Consider the following 22,903-nt stretch of genomic DNA (forward strand, 5'->3'; position numbering starts at 1 on the left):
GGGGCCAAAATTGTAAAAATGAAACTTGTTTCCGGAACCCAGGTGGCGCGCGGCCCACGTCCACTAGCCTGGATATCCCAGGCGGGCCGCGTGAGGCTTGTGTCTGCAGAACTCTTGGATGGTCGCGACCAGCCACCATTTTGAGCGGGATTTTTGAGTTTAAACCGTGTTTTGGCTCTTGTAATCACCTCTAAACAACCCTAATCACCTCCCTATAAATACCCAAGCTCCTCCAAGCACTTGGACACTTTCACCACTCTCAAATCTCACCAAAACACTCTCCAATTCAAGCAAGAATCTGCATTTTCGGACAGATTCACACACTTGCACTAAACTTGGTATAACTTGCTCATTTCTTGATGAAAACACTTGATTCTTCTTTCTATTTGCTTGGTTAATCATGGAGTTTGATTCCTTGACTTCTCCATGGAGAAATCAGACCTGGAATTGCTCCGAAATTGACCAAAAACTTTCTGTTTTGTTACATCTTATGCAAACTTCATCCAACTTGTGTTTAACACAACTCAAGCCAATGTCCTAATGCTTACAACCCCTCTTATGGTTGGTTAAGCTTAAAAACATGGTTGAGACATCTAAATAAGGGGTTAAAACCTCATAAACTTTCTGTTTTTAATTAAGGTTTTACCCACAAGTAGTGTTCAAGTATGAAACTTGATGAATGTGTGATGGTTGGACTAGCTTGGGCTATCCTTCATAAGAATCCACTCATTACTTGATGTTTTGCTATAGATTAGTTGTTGTTAATACTATAATACTTGTATGTTCATGACCCTCCTTGATGTTTGTAACAACAAGTGTAGTGGTGAACAATAGAGGTGCCTAAATGGAGACTTGTTCTTCCTACCTCATGTATGAACTCTATGACACAAAGAGGTGCCTAAATGGAGACATTAATCTCCTACCTCATGCTTGAATCATAAGACTTGTAATCTATATAATATCTAAGCTATCCTATATACATATATACCTAAGTAACTAAACTTGATGATAACTTAATAGTTACTTGTCAAGAATATGTTACATCATCGATGACCATGCTCTTGTTACGACTCTAATGGACCTTTGAATCCATGAAATCATACCAACTCTTTTGAGTTCTAATAGTGTCAAGAACAAGGGTTATGTGTACAAGATGATTATTTTACTTATGTTATTTTCTATACAAATTAAACTCCGAATCTATAATCTTCCGTAAACGCCAAACTCACACACCTTGTTTGCCTCGTGTAGAAGGACAAGGTGCTCCGAATTAATCCATCCACCAACTCACTCGCGGGATTTCAAGTAGGAAAGCTTGCAACCACCGTGAGTATACTCGTATTCCCCCTTTTTACTTTTACCACTTTTGGGGTGTAACATGTTTATCTATCAACAAACTTGCACATGAACATTTTGCTTAAACACATGAACATTCCTATAACATGCTTGTATACGTGATGGCTTGATGCTTTAAACTTTGATTAATCTTATGTGTTGAATTTATCATTAACTTCGTACGAGCCAAACCGTGACATATGTAGCACTATAGGATTAACGTCCCGACTCTTTATCTTCGGTTATGTCATGAGCATATTGCGTTTCCTTGGTTTGATATGTTAGACACATACCATATTTAAATGTTCATCTTGAATCACATGCTTTCTATGAGGAATTGTTTAAAACTTATCTTTTGCTATGTATGTATCAAACTTGTATACTCGCCTTTGCTTTTGCATTGAATTGTATTTTTAAACATGTTACAGGTTGATGATGACGATGCTATGAAAAGAAGTAGCGTTGATGCCTAGATACACATATAGACGTTTAGGTTTAATATGTTGTATCAATTTTGCTTATGTTGTCATGTATTACTTTTGGAACTTGTTGTCATTTGAGTTTATGTAATGTTGACTATTTGAAGTTATGAAATGAAACTGGGATTATTTAAATATTGTCACAAATAGCGTTATGATGTCTCTAGCAATCTTCACACTTCGTCTCATCCCGATGTTTCCGCCATTGGTTGGGGTGTGACAGTTTGAGTTAAAATTAAAAATTTCAAATGGGTTAAAATGTAAAAGAAAAAACTTTAAGTTGAAACTGAAAAATCAAATTTTTTTTGAAAAAGTCTCTAAGCATAAGGTACAAGTCATGATACACAAAAAACTTGCTAATTTATATATGGAATAATAATATATAGCTTTTTAATATTTTATTATATTAATATCTTTTTTTTAATATTAACTTTTAATTTTTTTTCCATTTACTTTTAGCTTTTATCGTATTTTTATTTTTCCTTTTCTAAAACCATATGTTTTTAATAATATTTTTTTCTTTTTTTTTTAAATTTATCTTTACTTCATCAATTAATTTGATATTTCTTTAATAAATTATGTTCGTTAAATTTTTCTTGTATAAACTTAAGTACGTAGTTGAGCTTACATTTTACCCTCGATTAATATAAGTTTTATTAGAAACGAATTTATATTAAAAAATAAAGTATTTATTTGCTATCGTAAAATGATACAATGATAAAATAAACCGATTCTAATTGTTTGGTTTTCTAAATAACATGCTACATTTTGCATTATTATTTGCTATGTTTCGCCGCAACATGCGACTGAAAAAAACATAGTATTAAGTTACAACTTACAACAAATAAAACAAACCAGCTCAATGTATGAAATCAAAATATCTTGATATTTTGTACTACTAGTAACTATTAAATGAGGATAACAAATAAATTACCTGTGACAAATGAAAACTAGAGTATGTAATTGTTTTGTAAGAAAATATATTGACAAATTAGATGTGTGAACTAGATTAAATCCTCGTTTTCGAATTATCATTTTTATAAATTTATATATTATCAACTTGTAGCATACTTGTGCTTCTACTGGTTGTATCTTACGCATTATAGCTTTAGTGTGCATCTTGGTCTGTACTCTTGGCTTTAGGAGTTGTTTCCTTTAGTGAGTATTTAAGTAGTGGTTTTAGTAGGTTTTGACTTAACTCGGAAGTTTCCACTTTCTCTCTTATACCGACAAACTACCACCACCTTTTCGACAGAATACGCCTGCGATGGCCGGACTCACTCCGATCATTGGCCTACGCGATGTTTACATGTAGATTCTTACTGTTGTTGTCTTTGTTACGTTTGTTTATGTGTTTTCACATAGTTGTTTAATGTTGGGGCTTTGTGTTGGTTTTAACGACTTGATGTTGCATGGTCTTTTTTTTGGGGGGGGGGGGGTGTTCTTCCGTAGTTAAAGACGACGTCTTACAGTTCGTCATTTTATTATCGATTTTATGGTCTGGGTTTTGTGTCTTTGCAAACGATCTATTGGTGCATGTGTTTTTTTTATGTGAATTGGGGTCTCATTATTGAACATTTGAGGTTGTTTAAGTTTGTTTTTAATTTGTTTAGAGTTGTTTCGCAATGTGTGGATTAGACCTTTTTGGGTTTTTTAAGTGTATGTGATGGTGTAATTATAATGTTCACCGGAGATCCTTTGTTGTATTACAGTTTTTGTTTGTCCTTGTGACGTTGGTTGTTGGGTTGATGAAAATGGCCTTCGACTCATCGGTGACCATCGGCTATGATGTTGCTTTGGGCTTGGCTTGATAACTTATGTTGCAACGGTCTATTGCTTATGAGCTTTGCTTTATGGCTGTTTTGATGTTGATTATGGCCATTTGGGTTTCGTTGTTGTTGGCTGATTTGCAACTCGCTTAGCCCCAATGGTTCAAAACAATCTAGGATGTGCCTTTAGTCTTGCCTTGGTAACCTAGACTGCAGTTGTGTATGGCTTTAACATTCTTTTGTTTGACTGTTCGTTTTAAGGGGTCTGTGAAGGTGATGTTCATTATGGCCATTTCGATGTGCAATGTTATTTGCATGCTTTTTTGTTGGCGCTATCTTTTTTTTGTTGGCTTATGTATAAGTCGGTTTGACTAAGTGGTAAAAAACAGTCTTCTTCTGAAAGCGAAAGCTGTGATGTTGGTGAGGATTTGGATTGGTGTTGTATGCCCCCGCTATTGTACATCTCTAAGCTTCATTATTTAAATGTTTTGTTGAGGGTCATGGTTGTTTATGCATATTTGGTGCATTGTTGACCATGGTCATGCACTTTATTTTCCTTTCACATTGTTGTCATTAAATGTGCAGCCATGTCGTACTTATCCGCTTGAGATAATAGGTATCTTGGCAAGGCATCCAACCTGGTCATATGATTGTGTAATGTGTGATTGTGATGTCAACTCTTAACAGTTTGGCTTCTTGAAACACTTTGATATGGTTGTTTATGCATACAACCTGAAATTGTTGTGTTATCCATATGTCGTAGCTGTCTAGATTCTTTGTTTGAACAATTTGGTGTTTCTGTGTTTATTTATTTAAGTTTGTAACATAGGTAACCTAAGTTTAAGTGTGCATGATGATTTATTGTTTTCCTAATCTCTTGTTGCAATTTTTGGTTCCCAACTTCATTTGGAAGCTACTATTCAGACGCATTCGTTTGCCTTCTACCTTTCAACCGTGTTTTTTCTGTGTCCGTTTATGGAGTTCAATGTGGGTCTGCGAACCCATGTCGGCCTTAGGTTCAGGTTCGTCAGGTTTCTATGTTCGTCTCTGATATTTCCTAATATATGTTGTCGAATACTTTGAATTATATCATCATGATAGGAGTTTTGATTATCGTTTATGGGTTTTTGACATATTCCTTCGTTTTGTTCTTTATGGTGATCTCATGATATGAATTCAGAAGCATGCAATGTTGGCGTTGCAGATGTTTTACCCCCACAACCGCCACCTATTCCAAAAGAAGTTCCAATCAAGGTTGACCCAGAAGGAAAGAAGAAGTTCATGCGTGTGTCCAAGGGCAAGAGGATTCTTAAAAAAAAAAAAAAAAAAAAAAAAAAAAAAAAAAAAAAAAAAAAAAAAAAACTCTTGAACAATGACTTCAAATTTAATGTGTCTAGCGTTGATGAACACTTTTTTCACTACAAAAGGAAGGTTGGTCCAAAAAGAGAGCGACCGGCGAAGGAAGGATGAGGTCCAAAACTAGACCAACTGGCTATAGACCAAATGGACAGCCAACCACTTAACGAAGACGAGATAACCAGCTGTATCACGAAGATGCATTAGCATAGGTTAGGCGTCTTATATTTAGTCATGTAGTTTAGAAAGAAAAAATGTTAACGTTGTATCTTTTTAAAAGTGTTTATAATAATAATTTGTCTTTAAATGTGTTTTGTTTAGAATTTGTCTTTGTTTGTACCAAACTCCGTCATATTACGGTGGATACTAATTCTAGTTGTAAATATAATCAAAACAGAAACATAAGATTTTTATTTTTATTTTTTATGACATTAATAACTATATATATTTTTAAACTTCCAACTACTATCTAAATTTAATCTAATAATATATTTGAATAATTATAAATCTAATTTAAAGATTAATTAGTGTCATCCACTCATCGGCTTCTGTGCCAGATGACCGATCTTAGTATAACAACAATTTGTTCGTTTTTCACAAATATTCGTAAAAATGTTGTTATGTGACTATAGCATACTACTAGCATAGTATATGTTAATTAAAAATGAAATGCGATTTGGCATGCTAAGAGCCTATTGCGAACTAAAAGAAAGAAAATAACGCATATTTTTGGCAGTGTGAAGTAGCGTAGCTTATGATTTATGCCATATGATTATTAATTTGAATAACATCAAAAGTGTGAATATTTTATAGCTAAAAGTTAACGTAAAAGATATCATAAATGAAAATATATGATACCAATTGCAATAAAGCAACAAAACCCAAATAGAATGACAAATTCATACAAACTACTATTAAGCATCCCCGCGTTGCGGTGGGGGCGAGCACTAATGCTACACTACTGTTAGCGACCATCGATACTGAAGTTGCGGTGTTAATGCGAAGAAATTAAAGCGAAATGTAAAACACAGAATAAAATAACTAAGTTGATCTAGGACTCGCGCGTTACGATAAACCCGCGTCTTTTTTTTCCCGTTTGACAGGTTCATCGTAATCTGTATATAATATACATCAATACCACTATACAAACCATAATGCATACATTACAACAACCATTGCATCAATATGTTCCAAATTATATTTATACAAGATTTTGGCTAAATTCATTAGATTATTATAAATAATAATAATTTACAAATAAAACAACACAACTTTGAATAGATCAAACCGATTGAATATGGTAAGATTACGAAACCATTATTTGATTAGGGTACAACTACTTAAGCACAATTTACAACCATACATGCATACAAAACAGATTGAATTTGGTAAGGTAATGAAATCATTATTTGATTAAGGTAAAACCACTTAAGCACAACTTACAACCAGTATTTGATTAAGGTACAACCACTTAAGCACAACTTATAACCAATATTTGTTTAAGATACAACCATTTAAGCACAACTTACAACCAAACACTTAAGCACAACTTACAACAAATATTTGCTTAAGATACAACTATTTAAGCTCAACTTACAACCAAGTATGCATACAAATGTTTCAATTAAATAGTATATAAATTTATAGTGTATAAAACCAATTTTTTTTTTTTTTTTGAAAAACCCTCTTAGTACAACAACTATATGCCAAAAGGTGTTCCTAATTTGTAATGTATATTTTTTTTTTGAAAAACCCCTAAGCTCTTAGTACAACAACTATATGCCAAGAGGTGTTCCTAATCTATACTATATAATAAAAGAAACCAATTTTGGGACACTTGTCATCATATTAGGTCATATCTTATGGATAATTATTATTTAGTTTAATTAATTAATCACTTTTAATTAATTATAGATAACTCTCATATTAAATATTATTTAGTTTAATCTCTTATAAATAATTATTATTTAGTTTAATTTTAATTTAATCTGTGCTAGAAAAAAAAATTCATAATTTTTTATTAAAGAAACATATTTTTTTAATAAAGAGTAAATTGCCATTTTAGTCCCTGAGGTTTGGTCCAAATTACCATTTTAGTCCAAATAGTTTTTTTTCTCCTCTGAATCCATGACTTTTCTATTTTCTTGCCATTTTGATCACATTGACTAATTCAGTCTAAAAATCCGGTTATAACCAGGGGTATTTTGGTCATAACTATTTTGTAATGATAACCAGGGGTAGTTTACAACATAATTTATAAACCTCATAATAATTTAATGCCAAAATACCCCTAATTATAACCTGGTTTTTAGACTAAATTAGACAATGTGATCAAAATGGCAAGTAAAAGGAAAAGTCAGGGACCCAGAGGAGAAAAAAAACTATTTGGACTAAAATGGCAATTTGGACCAAAACTCAGAGACTAAAATGACAATTTACTCTTTAATAAATTATCTAACCATAAATTTTAAATTTCGTTGACGAAAAGGGAACACACTCAAATATATTAACTCATTTATATCAATTTGGTATATAAACGTCTCCATCTTTGGTTTGCATTTACAATAAATATTTATTATATAGTTTAGATTGTTCAACCCGTGTAACACACGGGGAACTAACCTAGTTTATAATGTATAATATATCGATTTAGAGGAATATTGATTAGTTAATGGATTAATTATACTTGTTTTATCATTGTTGATTATTTTCTTAACATATCGATTTAGAGGAATATTGATTAGTTAATGGATTAATTATACTTGTTTTATCATTGTTGATTATTTTCTTAACAGAAGTTGGAATCGTAGAAATTTATTATTTTAAAAGTTGTTATTTTACCAAAGTGGTCAAAGTTCATCTGATGTTTTAAGATTTACGGTCATGTAATATAGAAAGAACAGTATGTGCTTGATTGTTATTAGTTGTTATTTAAAAGATGTTCCACTATATTAGTTATTTATTTGTTATTCAAAAGATGTTCCTTTTTTTATAATCTATTTTAATTAAACCTTAAAAATGTATACTCATTCGTCGTTTAATAAAATATGGTATGCATGGTTTCTAAAACCACCCGTGTTTGCACACGGGTCTTACCGCTAGTGTTATATTAAAAAGGAACTATTGGAACTCGTACAACTGTAAGAGTTATAAATATTTTATGTTTGAACGCGTTAAAATTAAAAATATATATAAGGAATAAATTAACATTTTTAACTTTAAAATGATTTAAATCATCACCCACATATCATATATTCAATCAATAATTTAATATTAGTATTTTCATATCATATGCATGTATTCTATAGTATTAAAATTAAGACAAACGACAATGGAATAGACATAAATGTTTGTCAAGACTCGAACGTAAATCATGGAAATCAAGAATATTTTAAACTTGTATATTGTTAAAAGGAAATGATTTGGCAACAACAATCTTTTTCTTTTTTTAACGACCAACATAATCAATTCCAAGCACTTTAGGTGCACCGGGCACCCACTAGACAAACGGAGTACTCCGAAAATAACCCAAGTTCACCCGTACAAAAAAAAAAAAATTCTGATTAAAAAGTTAGCACACATAATAATAATAATAATAATAATAATAATAATAATAATAATAATAATAATAATAATAATAATAATAATAATAATAATAATAATAATAATAATAATTTAAGAGTCCTCATTCTATGAGGTAGGACAAACCACTGTTAAGTGCATAGTTTTGCCTTCTGAGTTTCATTGTTCTTACTTCTTCTAACCACTTCATTCGGTTCAATTCATCGGTTCAACAAGCCTAGCGCACTACAAAGAATTCTCGCAATAGCGGCGACTTTTGTCGCCACTAATACTCCCCATTGCCGCCGCTAAAAGTATTAGCGGCGACAAGTGGAGTGAAGGAGGTGCTCCGGCAGTGGCGTGTGGTGCGGGGTGAGAGAGACCAGTGGTGGAGGGAAAATGGCCGCTAAAATAAAAGCGGAGAGTCCATTGTTGTTTTATTCTCTGTCCATTTGATCTAACATCAATCAACGGCTCAGATGATGTTAAATGTGGGTGTCCCGGATCAAGATCTTTAGTGGCGACTTTTTAGATGTCGCCGCTAAAAGTGTCGCCACTGATTCTTGAATTTCTTGTAGTGGCGAGTTTAAAAGGAGGCACTTCAAATGGATTCAACCAGCAATAGCATCGATCTCTACGGCAAACTAAACTCATTTTGCTTGGTTATACCCCAACTGAAGCATCCCCTCATTTGTCAGCGGCGCATTCCTCTTGTCGTTGCATTTACTGGAGTACATCATTGCTAACAAAAAGTTATAATAATTAAAAATGGCTAGTTTGGCTTGTAGAAATACTTAAGATTTTGTAAATAAACAAGTTAAAGTTTCATATTTAACGTAGAAAGGAAAAAAGTAAAAATAAATTTAGTAACATACGGCTAAAAAAATAGTTTATAAGCCAGATGATAGAGTGATGTGTTTCCAGATCAAATAGTTGTGAATTCAAATCCCGTAAAAAGCACGTATAATGTAATTTTATCCGTTAAAAAGAAAACTAAGACTATCCACTATCACAACCCAACTCAACCCAATCTTTTATTAAAATACTAATTTCTCTCTCTTCCACATACACAATCCAACCCAATCCAATTTTTCACTCACTATCACAACCCAACCTAAACTAATATTTTATTATATAAACAAATAGAAGTTAAATAATAAAAAAAAGGAAAAAGAATTAAATATTATAAAGAAATAGAATTAAATAATAGAAAAAAGAATAAAGAATTAATATTATGTTGGTTGTTGGTTGCAACCATTGGTTGCCATACCAACCTGGTTGTTCATAAATTTCAATTATTTAATTAAAATAATTTCCTACAATTTTGTCTTATTTGCCATGTGGCAACCGTTTGTGTAATTTGATCACCATAGTGGATAGTCTAATCACCTCCATCCATATTAATTATATAATTTCAAATCTCCAGATTATTTATAAATTTAATGGGATTTGTCTGACTTGATTCGGAAGTCAAATTCTGTTTTGAAAATCTTCTATGATATCTGTTTTTTCTGTGATATCTAAAGTTAGTTGACCAAACATAAAACGGGTAAACAAATTAAACCAACCCATATCTTTCTTTTTTCATCACTTTTGTGCAAAACATATGGATGATAAATCAACTGTCTTATAACATTAAAATCCATATTTATACAATTATACACACAAAGATTCAAGAATAAAGCAACTTCGACGGCGAAAAAATCATCCACGGACACTGAGCGATGAATTACTGAAAGATTCTGCTTTCATCGAATGATTGTTGACAAATCTTTGCGTCACTGAAAGTCCTCTGATATGACGTAAAAAAGGATAACTATTTTTCTAAAACGAACCGTTACTCCAAAGCATTACTTCATCTTGTAAGTCATTCAAAATAGCCACAACTTGACCAATCAAAGGCCGGTTCTTCCTAGAGTTACTCACACAAGCACTAGCCACTTTAGCCAATCTAACAAGAGGCTTAATATCAGTAGGCACCATTAACCTTGGGTCCAAAAGCTCATCAATTTTCATTTCTTTAATCAATGGCAAACTCCACTTCACAATCAACCCCCCTTCACATCTCCTACCACTCAACAACTCCAACAAAACCACCCCTAAACCATACACATCACTTTCTTTAGAACCACCTTTTGGTTCAACCCAATATTCTCTATCAACATAGCCCATGACCCCTTCTTTCTCATCAGGTGCTAAAAAAGATAGACCATAATCACAAACTTTGGCACTAAACTTCACATCTATTAAAATATTTGAAGGCTTCACACAACCATGCACAATAGGTGGTGCCACCATTTCATGCAAGTACTCTAACCCTCGAGCCACACCCGCCGCGACCCTCAACCGTCGGCCCCAATCCAATAACGATGCGCCATCGAGGTTTTGGTGTAGGTAGAAGTCCAAACTCATCATGCCCATAAACTCCATTACCACAATTCTTTCCCCGGGACCCTCCGAAAACCCTAATATGGGTAACACATTAGGGTGATTAGCTAAAGATAACCACTTTAGTACGGAGGAAAACCCTAACCCTCCCACTAAACCAGCGTTTCTTAAAACGAAACGCGGGTAAATTCGTTTAACCGCGACTAGTTCCCCTCCGGCCAACACGGCTGCATAAACGGTCCCTAACCGCCCTTTTCCAATGATTCTTCTTTCGTTAAATCCGTCGGTTGCAACATCGATATCCACCAAACTATAGGGTGATGCACAAGGCTTTATGGACGGGCTTTCTTGATCGGATTTTTGATCGTAGACGGTCGCATTTGAATTCGTGTTCTTCCTCTTCTTCTTCAATATGATGAGGACGAATAAGATGATGAACAAGATGATTGCTAATGAAAGAAGAGCAAGAACAAGATCATACACGATGGTTTCACCATACTTCATGTTGGAGATCAAGATGGAAAGCTTTCTGAAGTATTTTTCTTGGTAATGATTGAAATTTCTTGTGGTTTTGATGATAGAAAAACAAGATGTGATGAAAAGTCAAGCCGACGAATTGAGAAAGTTACAAGAAGTTAGATAGGAAGTTGGATGTGTGTGTGTATATATAGGGAATATATAGAGAGAGGGTGTAGGAGTGGGACAGATAGAGCTTTGACTTGGAATGTGAACAGTTGGAAATTATGAGAGTAATATGGAAAATACAACAAGATATATTGGTCTGTTACTAGTCAAGATGTCATTTGTCTGATCATTAATGCACCCCCTCCACCACCACCGACGTTGCACCCCCTCTGACGGTGTCGCAACATGGTGGTGTAGGCATCGAGAACCACGGCTATGGCGCGGTGGAAAACGTTAAGCGTTGTGGAGACGACGACAAAGCAGGTTCTGGGCAAGTGAAGTGGTGCCACCTCACAAGGCCCGGTTTTTTCTGGGTCCAAAACTTATAATCTCTTTCTATATATAAAGTTACTAGGTTATCACCCGCGAACTTCGCTGGTCGGAAAATTTAATATACATTATCACAAAGTGTACAAATAATATAAATACAAACAAAGTGACATATTTATTACAGAAATTACTTATTGACAAAGTGAAAATACAGTTAAAATGCATAGAAATATAAAAAATTCTATTTTTTTTTTTTTTACTTTTATCAAGGATTAAGGTGTCCCCCGACAAACAACATTTACTGTTTCTCTAAGCCATCTAGAACTTCTGGCTACGGCCATCACTAAAGATCTGCAAAATAAAGGACGAACATTAAATAACATCACAAAGTAACTAATCTCCCAATGAAAGATATGTTCGTAATCCAATCTAAACCTTAAACCGAAACAATATAAAAGTTTAAAGATACTAACAACATTTAGTTAGTTGACTACGCAACTTCCTACACCACATAAGTTATCATTACCCCTTATAATTAAAAAAATAAGATTTCTATATGTAAATATTATCCTAATGAAAGATGTGTTCGTAATCCAATTAACTTGTAAATACATATGTTCATCAATTTTATCATTTGCATACCGAACCATTCATCAAGGTGAAAAAACATTAAATATGCAAATTAAGAGAGAACAGTAGATACCACATCATATGTTCATCAATATTATCATTCGATAAGCATACAAACTTGAGTTTCCCTGCTTCCTCCTGCACATAACAATAACATGTTTCACTAAATCTACAATTACAAAAAAAAAAAAAAAAGTTACTGATAATACACCATCAAATCAGGTGGCGTTGATTTGACAACAATACAGTACCGATATCGTACCATACTGAAGCATACTGGCTGTACAACATTACTTCCTACTGCAAATGGACAAAGCAAAACATTTGAAACCTCGAATCTTCGCCAGTTGTCCCATTCTACCTCAATACGCTTCGCTCGATTTTTGACCCACATGAATGACATTGTTTTGATCTCGCTTAGCAGCTGCTCAAGAATAACTCTTCTGCGTGAAAAAATAAGTCCGTTTCGCCCTTCCATATGACCAGCAGGTGGTGAGAATTACCGCTTGCAGTAGGTCTTTAAAAGTGAAAGCAAAGATTGGCGGAATTTCACACCATTAGCTTACTTTACTTCATAAGTTTGCTGCTATGAAACATGAGGAGAACAGGTGTGACGTCTCTGTATATTCTCCACACAAACGACACTTTATCGAACCCCATACAAGGTTCCTTCAATGCAAGCCCTCTAAAGTTGAGAGTCGGTTTTGCTCTGCTCTCAAACAGAGAACATCAACCTTCTTCGGAACCCACGTAGACCACTCGAATGGGTAATAAGGAGCCGCAAATGCAGAAAGGAGTTTTCGACACATTGCAACCAAAAAACATCCCTAAAAACCAACTTACCTTGGTTATCTGCAACAATGCCACCAGAAGAATCTATAACAAATACGTACAAACAAAAAATGAAGGTAATGGTTTTGATAGGAACTTAGGAAGCATTTGTATCATAATACATAGAGAAGAATTTATCCATATCAGATCATTTATATTCACCAACAGAATCTCGAACCATTTGAAATAATCGGATACAACAACATTCCTACTCTCTCAGATTGGCAGATCGTTACCTGAATTTAAGAAAACGATTTTCATTAGAATATATAGCTAATCAAATCTTTCTAGTTTTGCTGATTAACCAATATGCTTCAATAAAACCAGACAGTTGACAAAATTTAATTATCAATAAAGGAAAGTCATTAACTTATATGCAAGGGAAATGAACATACCTTAGTGTGCAATGAAGTCCTATCCAGCATAAATCCGAACACCGTGATACCCGCTCAATTGTTCTCCAAATACGTTACTGCGACAAATTTAAACATAAAATAAAAAAAGTAGCGTAAAAAATATCGTGTTAGGGGCAATTACATTTATTTCCCTATTAACTCTACTAATTACATATATGCCAAACCCAAAAATTAAATTACATAAGTCCTTTTCCTTAAAACCATATAATATCAAATTTACCAATTTGAACTTATTTTATTAAAATAAAATAATAATATGTCTATTTTACCTCTTTTTATTAAAACTTAAAAATAACAAATTTATCAAACTATAACCAGTTCTTTTTTTGTTCCAGCTGCAACCGAACACAAAAAAATGTCCTTTTAAATCTAATCGATTCCAAATAACTTCGGTTTGGATAACGCCTCCAACGGTCTTGAATGTACATACAATAGAACTGCCTTGGTGTTACTTATTCCATAGAATTAATGCAAATAGAACTAACATAAAGTTGCAAAAATACGCTTATATACTTAAAAGAATTATAAAAACAAAAATACCCTAAACTTCCCATCGTTCCTTTCTTGACTTAATGGTTCTCTTATGTTGTATGATTCCATATCAACTTGGAAATGCTTGACATCTTAAAACACAAAAACTTGACCAAAGTACCATAACATGTAGATCTTGAGACGACCTGTAGCTTCTATAAATTGTTCAAGTGGTAGAGGGTTCTGAATAGCTATCAAAGCTTGAATGGCCCACATGTCCGACCAAGGGTAGTGATGACTGTAAAAATAAAGTATCTGATTAAGTCAGCACCCACCATCCATATAATCAAATCGACATAATCTTGTTATATTACTTGGAGTATTTAGATACTTAGGTGTGATTACATACAGTTTAATGTGATACATCTTAAAACCTTCAAGACTTCAGTTGGAACAAATTGTACCTAGTTTCAGAATGGTCAACAGATGGTCTCGATAACCCAATATGACAGTATTTATATTATTTGCATCAAAGCTTTCAAAACTTAAGTTTGAACAATTGGAGTATTATCTTGTAGATGATTTGGAATTTTACTAAAGAAGGGGCATTATCTTGAAGTTGTACCATGGGACGACTGAAGTTTGTTTTACATGAACATGAGCCAAATGGATAATAATACAGAAAGGCTAAAAGCAATGAACATCCCTATTTGAAAACTTTTTTTTAATCAGGATTGCAGTTTCGATCAGGAACTTTGCTTGTGTAATCTATAATTTTCAAGTATCCCTACATAAACGTTGCAAGTAATTTTATTCTAAAAAAATATTTTGACCCGTCTTGCCACATGTAACCTTAATCAATAACTCACTTGAAACCAATGGCTGGAATCAAACCAAAATTCCCAACTGTAATATAGAAAGTTAAAAAAATATGAATAAAATCGATATGCCATTACCTCTTTCTCAGTGTGAGCTTCCCTTACAAAATTGCAATGACATTCAATAGCCAGTGAAAAAAATTAGACCTTGATCTGCTCGAGTTCTCTGCAGTGGCTCCACCCTTGGCCTTTTGCGACCGAATATTAGCGGATCGTACTGGAAAAGAAAGCATCTGCAGCTGGATCTGGTGGTGTCGCTTTGCATTCCAGTTGTAAGTAATTCAATAAGTCCCTGAATTGAAGCAACCTTGATTTGCGTATTTCCCTTACAAAGAATTATAGGTACCTGAAAATACATTGCAATTGCACACACCCATGTCAGATTATTATATATATGGCACGTGTTTCAAGAAATTAGATCGTTCGTAAAATTACCAACTTACTGTTACCTTTAGAATCTCCATAAAAGCATTCAGGGATTCATGAAAGAAAAAAGAATTTAAAGAGGTTAGCAATTTGTGCAATGTACTAATAAATGAGTCGATTTCGGTCGTGTTATTATTTATAATAAAAAATAGTTAAAAAGGGAACGGTGCAAAGGGATTGAAAGTCGCTCAAAGTTTATATTTAATGCATACAACCCCTTAAATTATTTTATTAAAAGATTATTTGTTATTATAATAAGTCGTAATCATGATTAACGAAAAATTTATTCCGAATAGTGTAAGTGCCTAATACCTGTCGAGTAGCCTCTGGTGAAATCTGGTGAAAGCAAGCTACAACTACAAAAAAAAAAAAACACAGAGTTAGACACATTTAAGTTTAAATAAATCATATATAACTAAAAAAAGCATTGGGATAGTGACTCACAGTGACGAATCCATGTGCTGACTTGGATATGCCACACAAATGGTACCTCAACTGAACTCTTTGCAAACTCAACACCCAAAACATTAACATTTTTTGCACGGTCCCATCGGGCTCGGGCTCGGGCTTCGGGTGGAGTAGAATCAGTCCGGCCACTGAAACCGAGGGTAAAAATGATGATAGAATCTTCTGAGATGGAAATCTCAGTAATAAAGTTGATGTGCTCCTTCGTTGTATCAACCCAAGAACTGTAAAATTTTATAATGTTCTTATGCTTAGGCGTTTTAAGCAAATGAACTTCCGAGTATAGACTCTCTAGCTCCTCCGGATGGCTCAAGAAACCCGAAACCTTTATTTGATTCCAAGCTGCTTCAATCCCTTCCAATTCATCAAATGCTTTGTATCTAAATTCCCAATAATCAAGGAACATAAAACTTACATTCTAAGCTTTAATTACATAAAAATTGTATATGAAATTAGGTTATTGAGATAAGTAACTTTAAAAGTTTTATGTGTTTGAACTACGTTATGTTACTGAGATAAGTAATTAGGTTGTTTTATTGGCAGAGGTTTTGTGTGCATGATTTTGAATGGACGGTTTCCTTGCCATCTGCTCACTGTTTCATGTTTTATTGGCAAAGGTTTTGTTTGATTGGTAGATCTGTGTATATAATAGTTAAGCCTAACTCTTTGGTACGCAAATACACTTAAAGAAAGATGTGGTAGATTTATGTAAACAAAGATTGGTTGTTGCTTATCATGCAACCCGAGAACTGAACTGATCGCTGAAAATGTGCTTTATGTGTAAAGAAAATTGTGATAAAAGTAAATGTGCTTTATGTGTTTAGATAGAATGTGTTTGTATGCCTATTTTGTAAATTCTTAAATAAATATTGTAATTTCACAAGTGATTTTACAAGAGTATATCGGCTAAATATGCATCATCGTAACACTCATTGAAGCCGGGGTACATAGACATGATTTTTGATGTATGATGTTGGACAGATATGGCATTATGCACAGGGATGAGACTGGTTATGGTGGAAAGATGCCCGAACTTTGAGACCGAGTATGTGCAATCCTCAAGTTTAGCCAACAGGTATGATTACAAGTGACAACTTATACACAACTAGAACTCTCCTATCTGTTTTGTATATTTGTGGATAACTATTTCATGTGCTCTTAGGGTTCAGGAATTTTCTATCTTCGAGAATTTATGGGTCATCATTATTGAAGATATGATATATCTGATATGTGTCAAAGAGCTTGCAGAACTTATTAAATTAACGAATACCAAAGAACTGGAATTGCATTTTCTTGATCTTGAACAGGATCCACTAAAGGTTAAAACTTGAATATCATCCCATCAATTAACATATCTCTGAAGTCATATTTGTTTGCCTTTTTTTTGATATAATCCTTTTTTTTTATTAATTTTGCAGATAGGGTAATTCAGGTAAAAAAGATTTCCATAGGTGCACAATTTATACGGTTTAGATGATACATGTTCAAGGTAATAAGAAGAAACGCTCTGTTGAATTAGCAACCAGTGAGAGAGTTTTGCTGGAAACATGGATGTGTCGGTGATGTTGTCGAGGAGTGTCAGGAAATGCTTAGTGATAGCATTTTCTTATACTCCTCGACAATGTCACCGACCTCTCTTAAAAATTCCATCAAAACTCTCTCACTGGTTGCTTCTACAACAGAGGGTTTCTTTTTGTTACATGAACCTGTATCATCTCAACTTGGTTCGATGTTGCATAGCATGGATGACGAGTGCTCTGTTTTCTTCTTGCAACCTGTTATGCAGCCATGAGAACCACAATACCTATTATGAGCCCTGTGTTAATTGGTCATAAGGTATTTTTAATAATGATGTTGGCGTCCCGAGTTTGATTTCCGGCTGTGATGACTTTGGTAAAAAAAAACTTGGTTCGATGTTGCATAGCATGGATGGCGAGTGCGCTGTTTTCTTCTTGCAACCTGTTATGCAGCCATGAGAACCACAATACCTATTCTGAGCCCTGTGTTAATTGGTCATAAGGTATTTTTAATAATGATGTTGGCGTCCCGAGTTTGATTTTCCGGCTGTGATGACTTTGGCAAAAAAAAACTTGGTTCGATGTTGCATAGCATGGATGGCGAGTGCGCTGTTTTCTTCTTGCAACCTATTATGCAGCCGTGAGAAGCACAATACCTATTCTGAGCCCTGTGTTAATTGGTCATAAGGTATTTTTAATAATGATGTTGGCGTCCCGAGTTTGATTTTCCGGCTGTGATGACTTTGGTAAAAAAAAAAAAAAACTTGGTTCGATGTTGCATAGCATGGATGGCGAGTGCGCTGTTTTCTTCTTGCAACCTGTTATGCAGCCATGAGAACCACAATACCAATTCTGAGCCCTGTGTTAATTGGTCATAAGGTATTTTTAATAATGATGTTGGCAACGATACCCTACCTACAGGCATTGTCGGTATATGGAACTGTAACTTATATTTGTTCGTTCCGTCCCGAGTTCAGTTTCCGGATGTGATGACTTTTGTAAAAAAAACTGTGTTCGAGGTTAGATAGCAAGGAAGGCTACTGCCCTGTTTGCTATCATTAAGGTATTACGCAGCCATTAGAAGTCATTTTTATTTGTATTTAGGGATCCGACGCTAATTATTATGTTAATATTTTCAGTTTAAATATTTATTTGGCCTAATTATTTTACCAATTTTTCATTTGCAGTGCATTTGTGATTGATTTGAAAGCTATATTCGGTCGTTGCTTCCCGAGTTTGATTTCCGGCTGTGATGACTTTGGTAAAAAAAAACTTGGTTCGATGTTGCATAGCATGGATGGCGAGTGCGCTGTTTTCTTCTTGCAACCTGTTATACAGCTATGAGAAACACAATACCTATTCTAAGCCCTGTGTTAATTGGTCATAAGGTATTTTTAATAATGATGTTGGCAACGAAACCCTACCTACAGGCATTGTCGGTATATGGAACTGTAACTTATATTTGTTCGTTCCGTCCCGAGTTCGGTTTCCGGATGTGATGACTTTTGTAAAAAGAACTGTGTTCGAGGTTGGATAGCAAGGAAGGCTACTGCCCTGTTTGCTACCATTAAGGTATTACGCAGCCAATAGAAGTCATTTTTATTTGTATTTAGGGATCCGACGCTAATTATTATGTTAATATTTTCAGTTTAAATATTTATTTGGCCTAATTATTTTACCAATTTTTCATTTGCAGTGCATTTGTGATTGATTTGAACTGGCATTTTTTCCAGGTATGTCTCTTCTTGATCCTCTTGAATCGTGATTGATGTTATTGATCATCGATCATCGATCATATATAATATAACGTTTGTCCGTTTATTTCTTTTAAAGTGATTGATCGTCTATGATAATTTGCATGATTCTAATTTATTATTCATTCATGTAGCTAAGATGTAATCTAAAAATTCTGATACTATTTTCTACGTTATTTTAATTTATCTTAATTTAATTCATGTGGCTAAGATGTAATTTAAAAATTCTGTTACTTTTTTTACGTTTCTTTAATTTATCTTAATTTACTTTTTAGGTCAACTTTCTGTTCCTAATTTTTTAAAATTCAAAACCCATAAACATTTTCTAATATATTTATATTTGGAAATTATCAATCATATAAAAATAGATGTAACTGAATTTTCTATTTTAATAAAAAATTCATTAGAAAGGTGTATTATAATAACAAATTTCTTTTCCTAAATTAACTTCCCAACTCCTATTATAAATAACACATTTGACATATTACACTTTCATTCACATCTTACTCACAAACTTTCTCTCAGAACAATGTATGTTTATCATTTTTGTTTCATTTTAATTCAGCAGTTTTTTATATTGTCGATTAACATATTGCGTTGATGATTACACCATAATGTTTTCTTTATTATTCATTTGCAGAAATGGAACAGCCTGCTATTACACTTCTCAACAATGTTGATCTTAATGTTGATGATTACACTATCAGAGTCCGCATTGTCCGATTATGGACAAGACCTGCCTTCAACAATCCTCGAAAGATTTACTGCTACGACATGATTTTCATGGACCAAGAGGTTTGTTTATATACATTTATAACTTATCTATATATATATATATATATATATATATATATATATATATATATATATATATATATTGTTTTGACTTAACACATTATTATAACCCGTGCTGTTGCAGGGCACCAAAATGCAGGCATTTGTACTACAAAGAAACGCTACCGCTTATGAGCACATTCTGAAAGAAAATCAGTGTTTAACTATATGTAACCCATCAATGGGTGAGAATCGCCAGAAAGTTAAATACGTTCATAGTACGTTGAAGATCAATCTAAATGAGAACACTGTTGTTGAGGCTTACACCGAGCCTGTTGGTTCTGAGTGGGGATTTGATTTTACTCCATTTGATTCTATTTTGGAGGACCCAGATAACGACGGCAAGTCTTTCAAAAGTCCAATTGGTAATTTATTTAAAAATCTAATCCGATATGAAAAAAGTTTGGAATTTCGGTATATATCTTATTTAGTTTCTACTATTTTTATTTTTAGATGTAATTGGGTTTGTGGTCAAGAGCATTCCGGCTGAGGGTAAGAGTGATAATAACAACGACAAAGAGGAAAACAAAGTTACCTTTATTCTTGAAGACTTGTAGTACGAATACATTTACATCTATTTATATCTGTTTTAGTAATTTTACTTTTTGACTTATTCTGCAAATAACAAGTTAACTATTAAATTTTTTATATAGGCACCATCAGATTTTTGTTACACTATGGGATGGTTATGCTGATCAAATTCGAGCATTTGAGAGGAACCATCCAGCGGAAAAGAATGTTGTGGTCGTTATTCAGTTTGCGAAGTACAGGTTTTGGGGAGGTATATTCTATATGATCAATGTCAATTATCTTTTAGCAATGTATTTACATGTATTTAATCTATCCGTTTATTTACATGTTTTTTTAATACACATGATATGTGAATGTCTCCAATTTGTATACTGTAACTCGAGGGTTCATCAACAGTGACATTCTCGAGATTTTCGATTTTAAGAAAAGGTTTGTATTCGTAATACAGTTTTCTATATTATAGTTAACATACAAATTACTGTCACTAACTTTGTTATGTGTTTATAGTTTTCTTACTCAGATTTCTGCTTCAACGTCTTCCGGTTATTCTGGGTTGACTTCTTATGTTATAAAGTCACATATTGACGAATATCTTAGATTTCACCTTCAGTACAATTGGAGCTTTAAGCGGAATCGCAGAGGTAAGTTGTACACTTTATAGCTATTTTATAGTATAGTTTTATCGTAATAATTGGTTAAAAATATGTTTAACTATTCTTTGGTGTGCACAGAAAAAGGCTGTTATTATCCTTGGTACAATCAAGAGCTTCGCATCAGAAAGCTCATGGTTTTACAATGCCTGTAAATCTTGCACCAAAAAGGTTTTTACAAAAACTATTTGCAAGGAGAAGCAAGATGGAAGCGAAGGTTTTGATGAAGTAACTGTGTTGGAATGCCAGACTGATCGTTGTAATAAAAAGACTGTCACCTTTGTTCCCAGGTAAATTTATCACTTTATTCTTTTTTTTGTCCTCATACTATACTTTGATTGTTAACTAAAACGTTAACAAATATTGACAGGATCAAAGTTCCGATACGTGTTCAGGATTGTACCGGGATTGTCACTTTGACGTTGTTGAACGTGAAGTTGTCAAACTGCTCAGTGTTTCTGCAAATCAGCTTTTAGACAACAACATAGAGGTAAATGTACTCATGGATTATACATTTCGTATTTCACTTTTTATTTTGTTAAAAATACTATCAATGTTGTTCAAGATCATGTTTTTACATTTGTCAAACAGTTGGCTAGCGAAGGAAACTTTCCCAAAGAGTTTAATGCTTTGCTAAATCGGAAGTTTGCGTTCAAGATAGCCATAGGTCCTTATAGCCTCAAAAACAAAGCAGATGGCTACTCTGTTTCAAAGTTGACTGAAAATCCAACAGTCATGTCCGAGCTTGATCACCATTTTGATGCTATGCAGGTTATTTCTACCTTTCAACTGTATTGGTATAAACTGTTATACGTTATATTTATATGTTAAGTCATTAATTATAAACTGTTTTAAAAACAGCCTGTTGAGGAGGAACCGTTAAATGTTGTTTCTGCGGATTCAAATTCAACTGTTAAGGTTCATGTTAAGGTTTGTGAGCTATATGAATTTAATATTTGCTGGAACATTTTGTGGCGTATTTTTTTATTTCATCTACTTACCTTTTTATATATTATTGACAGGATTCTGTTTCCCGTACGGGTGATGATGAGACTCCGATTTCTAAGTTGAACAAGAGCATGTTTACCACACCCTCTGGTCCTGTCAAGAGTAGTTCTGTGACGATGATGGAAAAGGAACTTAAGCGTAATCTGGATGCGGTTTATGAGGTGGATTTTTGTTCTTCCCAGTCCTCTACTAAACCGCGTAAGAGTGATAGCGACATGGAGGAAGATGCGAATGTGACTGTTGGGCTTTTGAAGCCATAGATCGAGAAGTAGTCTGTCGAGTCTAATAATTATCTCAATGTGTTTGAACAATTTAATTTTCCCCTTTTGTTTTCATTATCATTCTGAAGTTTGAACTGTGGTTTTCATTGCTTGGGTACCGACTATGTATTCGGTGTCTCTTTTGTGTGGTTTGTTATCGTTTTATGAATAAGAGATGATTTTATTAAGCAGCCTTTGCATTTATATTTACTTTTAAATGATTTATATTGCATTATCATAAATTTATATACATCACATTAATAATGTTTACTTCGTAAATCAAAAACAAATCATACGTTTAATGGTATTGTATATTGTTTAACTGATATCGACAATACTATAAATTATGAATCTTAAGTAAAATTGAAGGTTACATTTATATGACTAATA

At 33.6% G+C, this 22,903-nt stretch overlaps 2 protein-coding genes and 1 long non-coding RNA gene across 10 annotated transcripts; all 3 read right to left on the bottom strand.

Annotated features, from left to right (window-relative positions):
* Nucleotides 1-10,058: 10,058 nt before the first annotated feature.
* Nucleotides 10,059-11,621, bottom strand: LOC110895629 (serine/threonine-protein kinase-like protein ACR4). The gene has a single exon (XM_022142947.2). The coding sequence runs from the start codon at nt 11,390-11,392 to the stop codon at nt 10,325-10,327; it is 1,068 nt and encodes a 355-aa protein (XP_021998639.1). The 5' UTR covers nt 11,393-11,621; the 3' UTR covers nt 10,059-10,324.
* Nucleotides 11,622-11,994: 373 nt separating this feature from the next.
* LOC110895628 lies at nt 11,995-15,297 on the bottom strand. 8 transcript variants are annotated; one of them, XR_004880886.1, is made up of 7 exons: nt 15,147-15,164; nt 14,600-14,654; nt 14,260-14,488; nt 13,699-13,775; nt 12,684-13,324; nt 12,546-12,610; nt 11,995-12,193 (listed from the first exon to the last, which is right to left on the bottom strand). It is a non-coding gene; the product is annotated as an uncharacterized LOC110895628 (long non-coding RNA). The 8 variants fall into 8 exon arrangements; XR_004880889.1 differs by lacking the exon at nt 14,600-14,654 and having other exon boundaries at nt 12,684-13,348; nt 14,372-14,488; nt 15,147-15,297; XR_004880887.1 differs by lacking the exon at nt 14,600-14,654 and having other exon boundaries at nt 12,684-13,539; nt 14,372-14,488; nt 15,147-15,297.
* A 217-nt stretch (nt 15,298-15,514) lies between these two features.
* LOC118487226 (lysophospholipid acyltransferase 2-like) lies at nt 15,515-16,399 on the bottom strand. Its single transcript, XM_035983869.1, has 2 exons — nt 15,939-16,399; nt 15,515-15,850 (listed from the first exon to the last, which is right to left on the bottom strand). The coding sequence occupies exons 1-2, from the start codon at nt 16,363-16,365 to the stop codon at nt 15,744-15,746; spliced, it is 534 nt and encodes a 177-aa protein (XP_035839762.1). The 5' UTR covers nt 16,366-16,399; the 3' UTR covers nt 15,515-15,743.
* Nucleotides 16,400-22,903: the final 6,504 nt, after the last annotated feature.

Source organism: Helianthus annuus, chromosome 15, assembly GCF_002127325.2.
Source record: "Helianthus annuus cultivar XRQ/B chromosome 15, HanXRQr2.0-SUNRISE, whole genome shotgun sequence".
Taxonomy (NCBI): domain Eukaryota; kingdom Viridiplantae; phylum Streptophyta; class Magnoliopsida; order Asterales; family Asteraceae; genus Helianthus; species Helianthus annuus.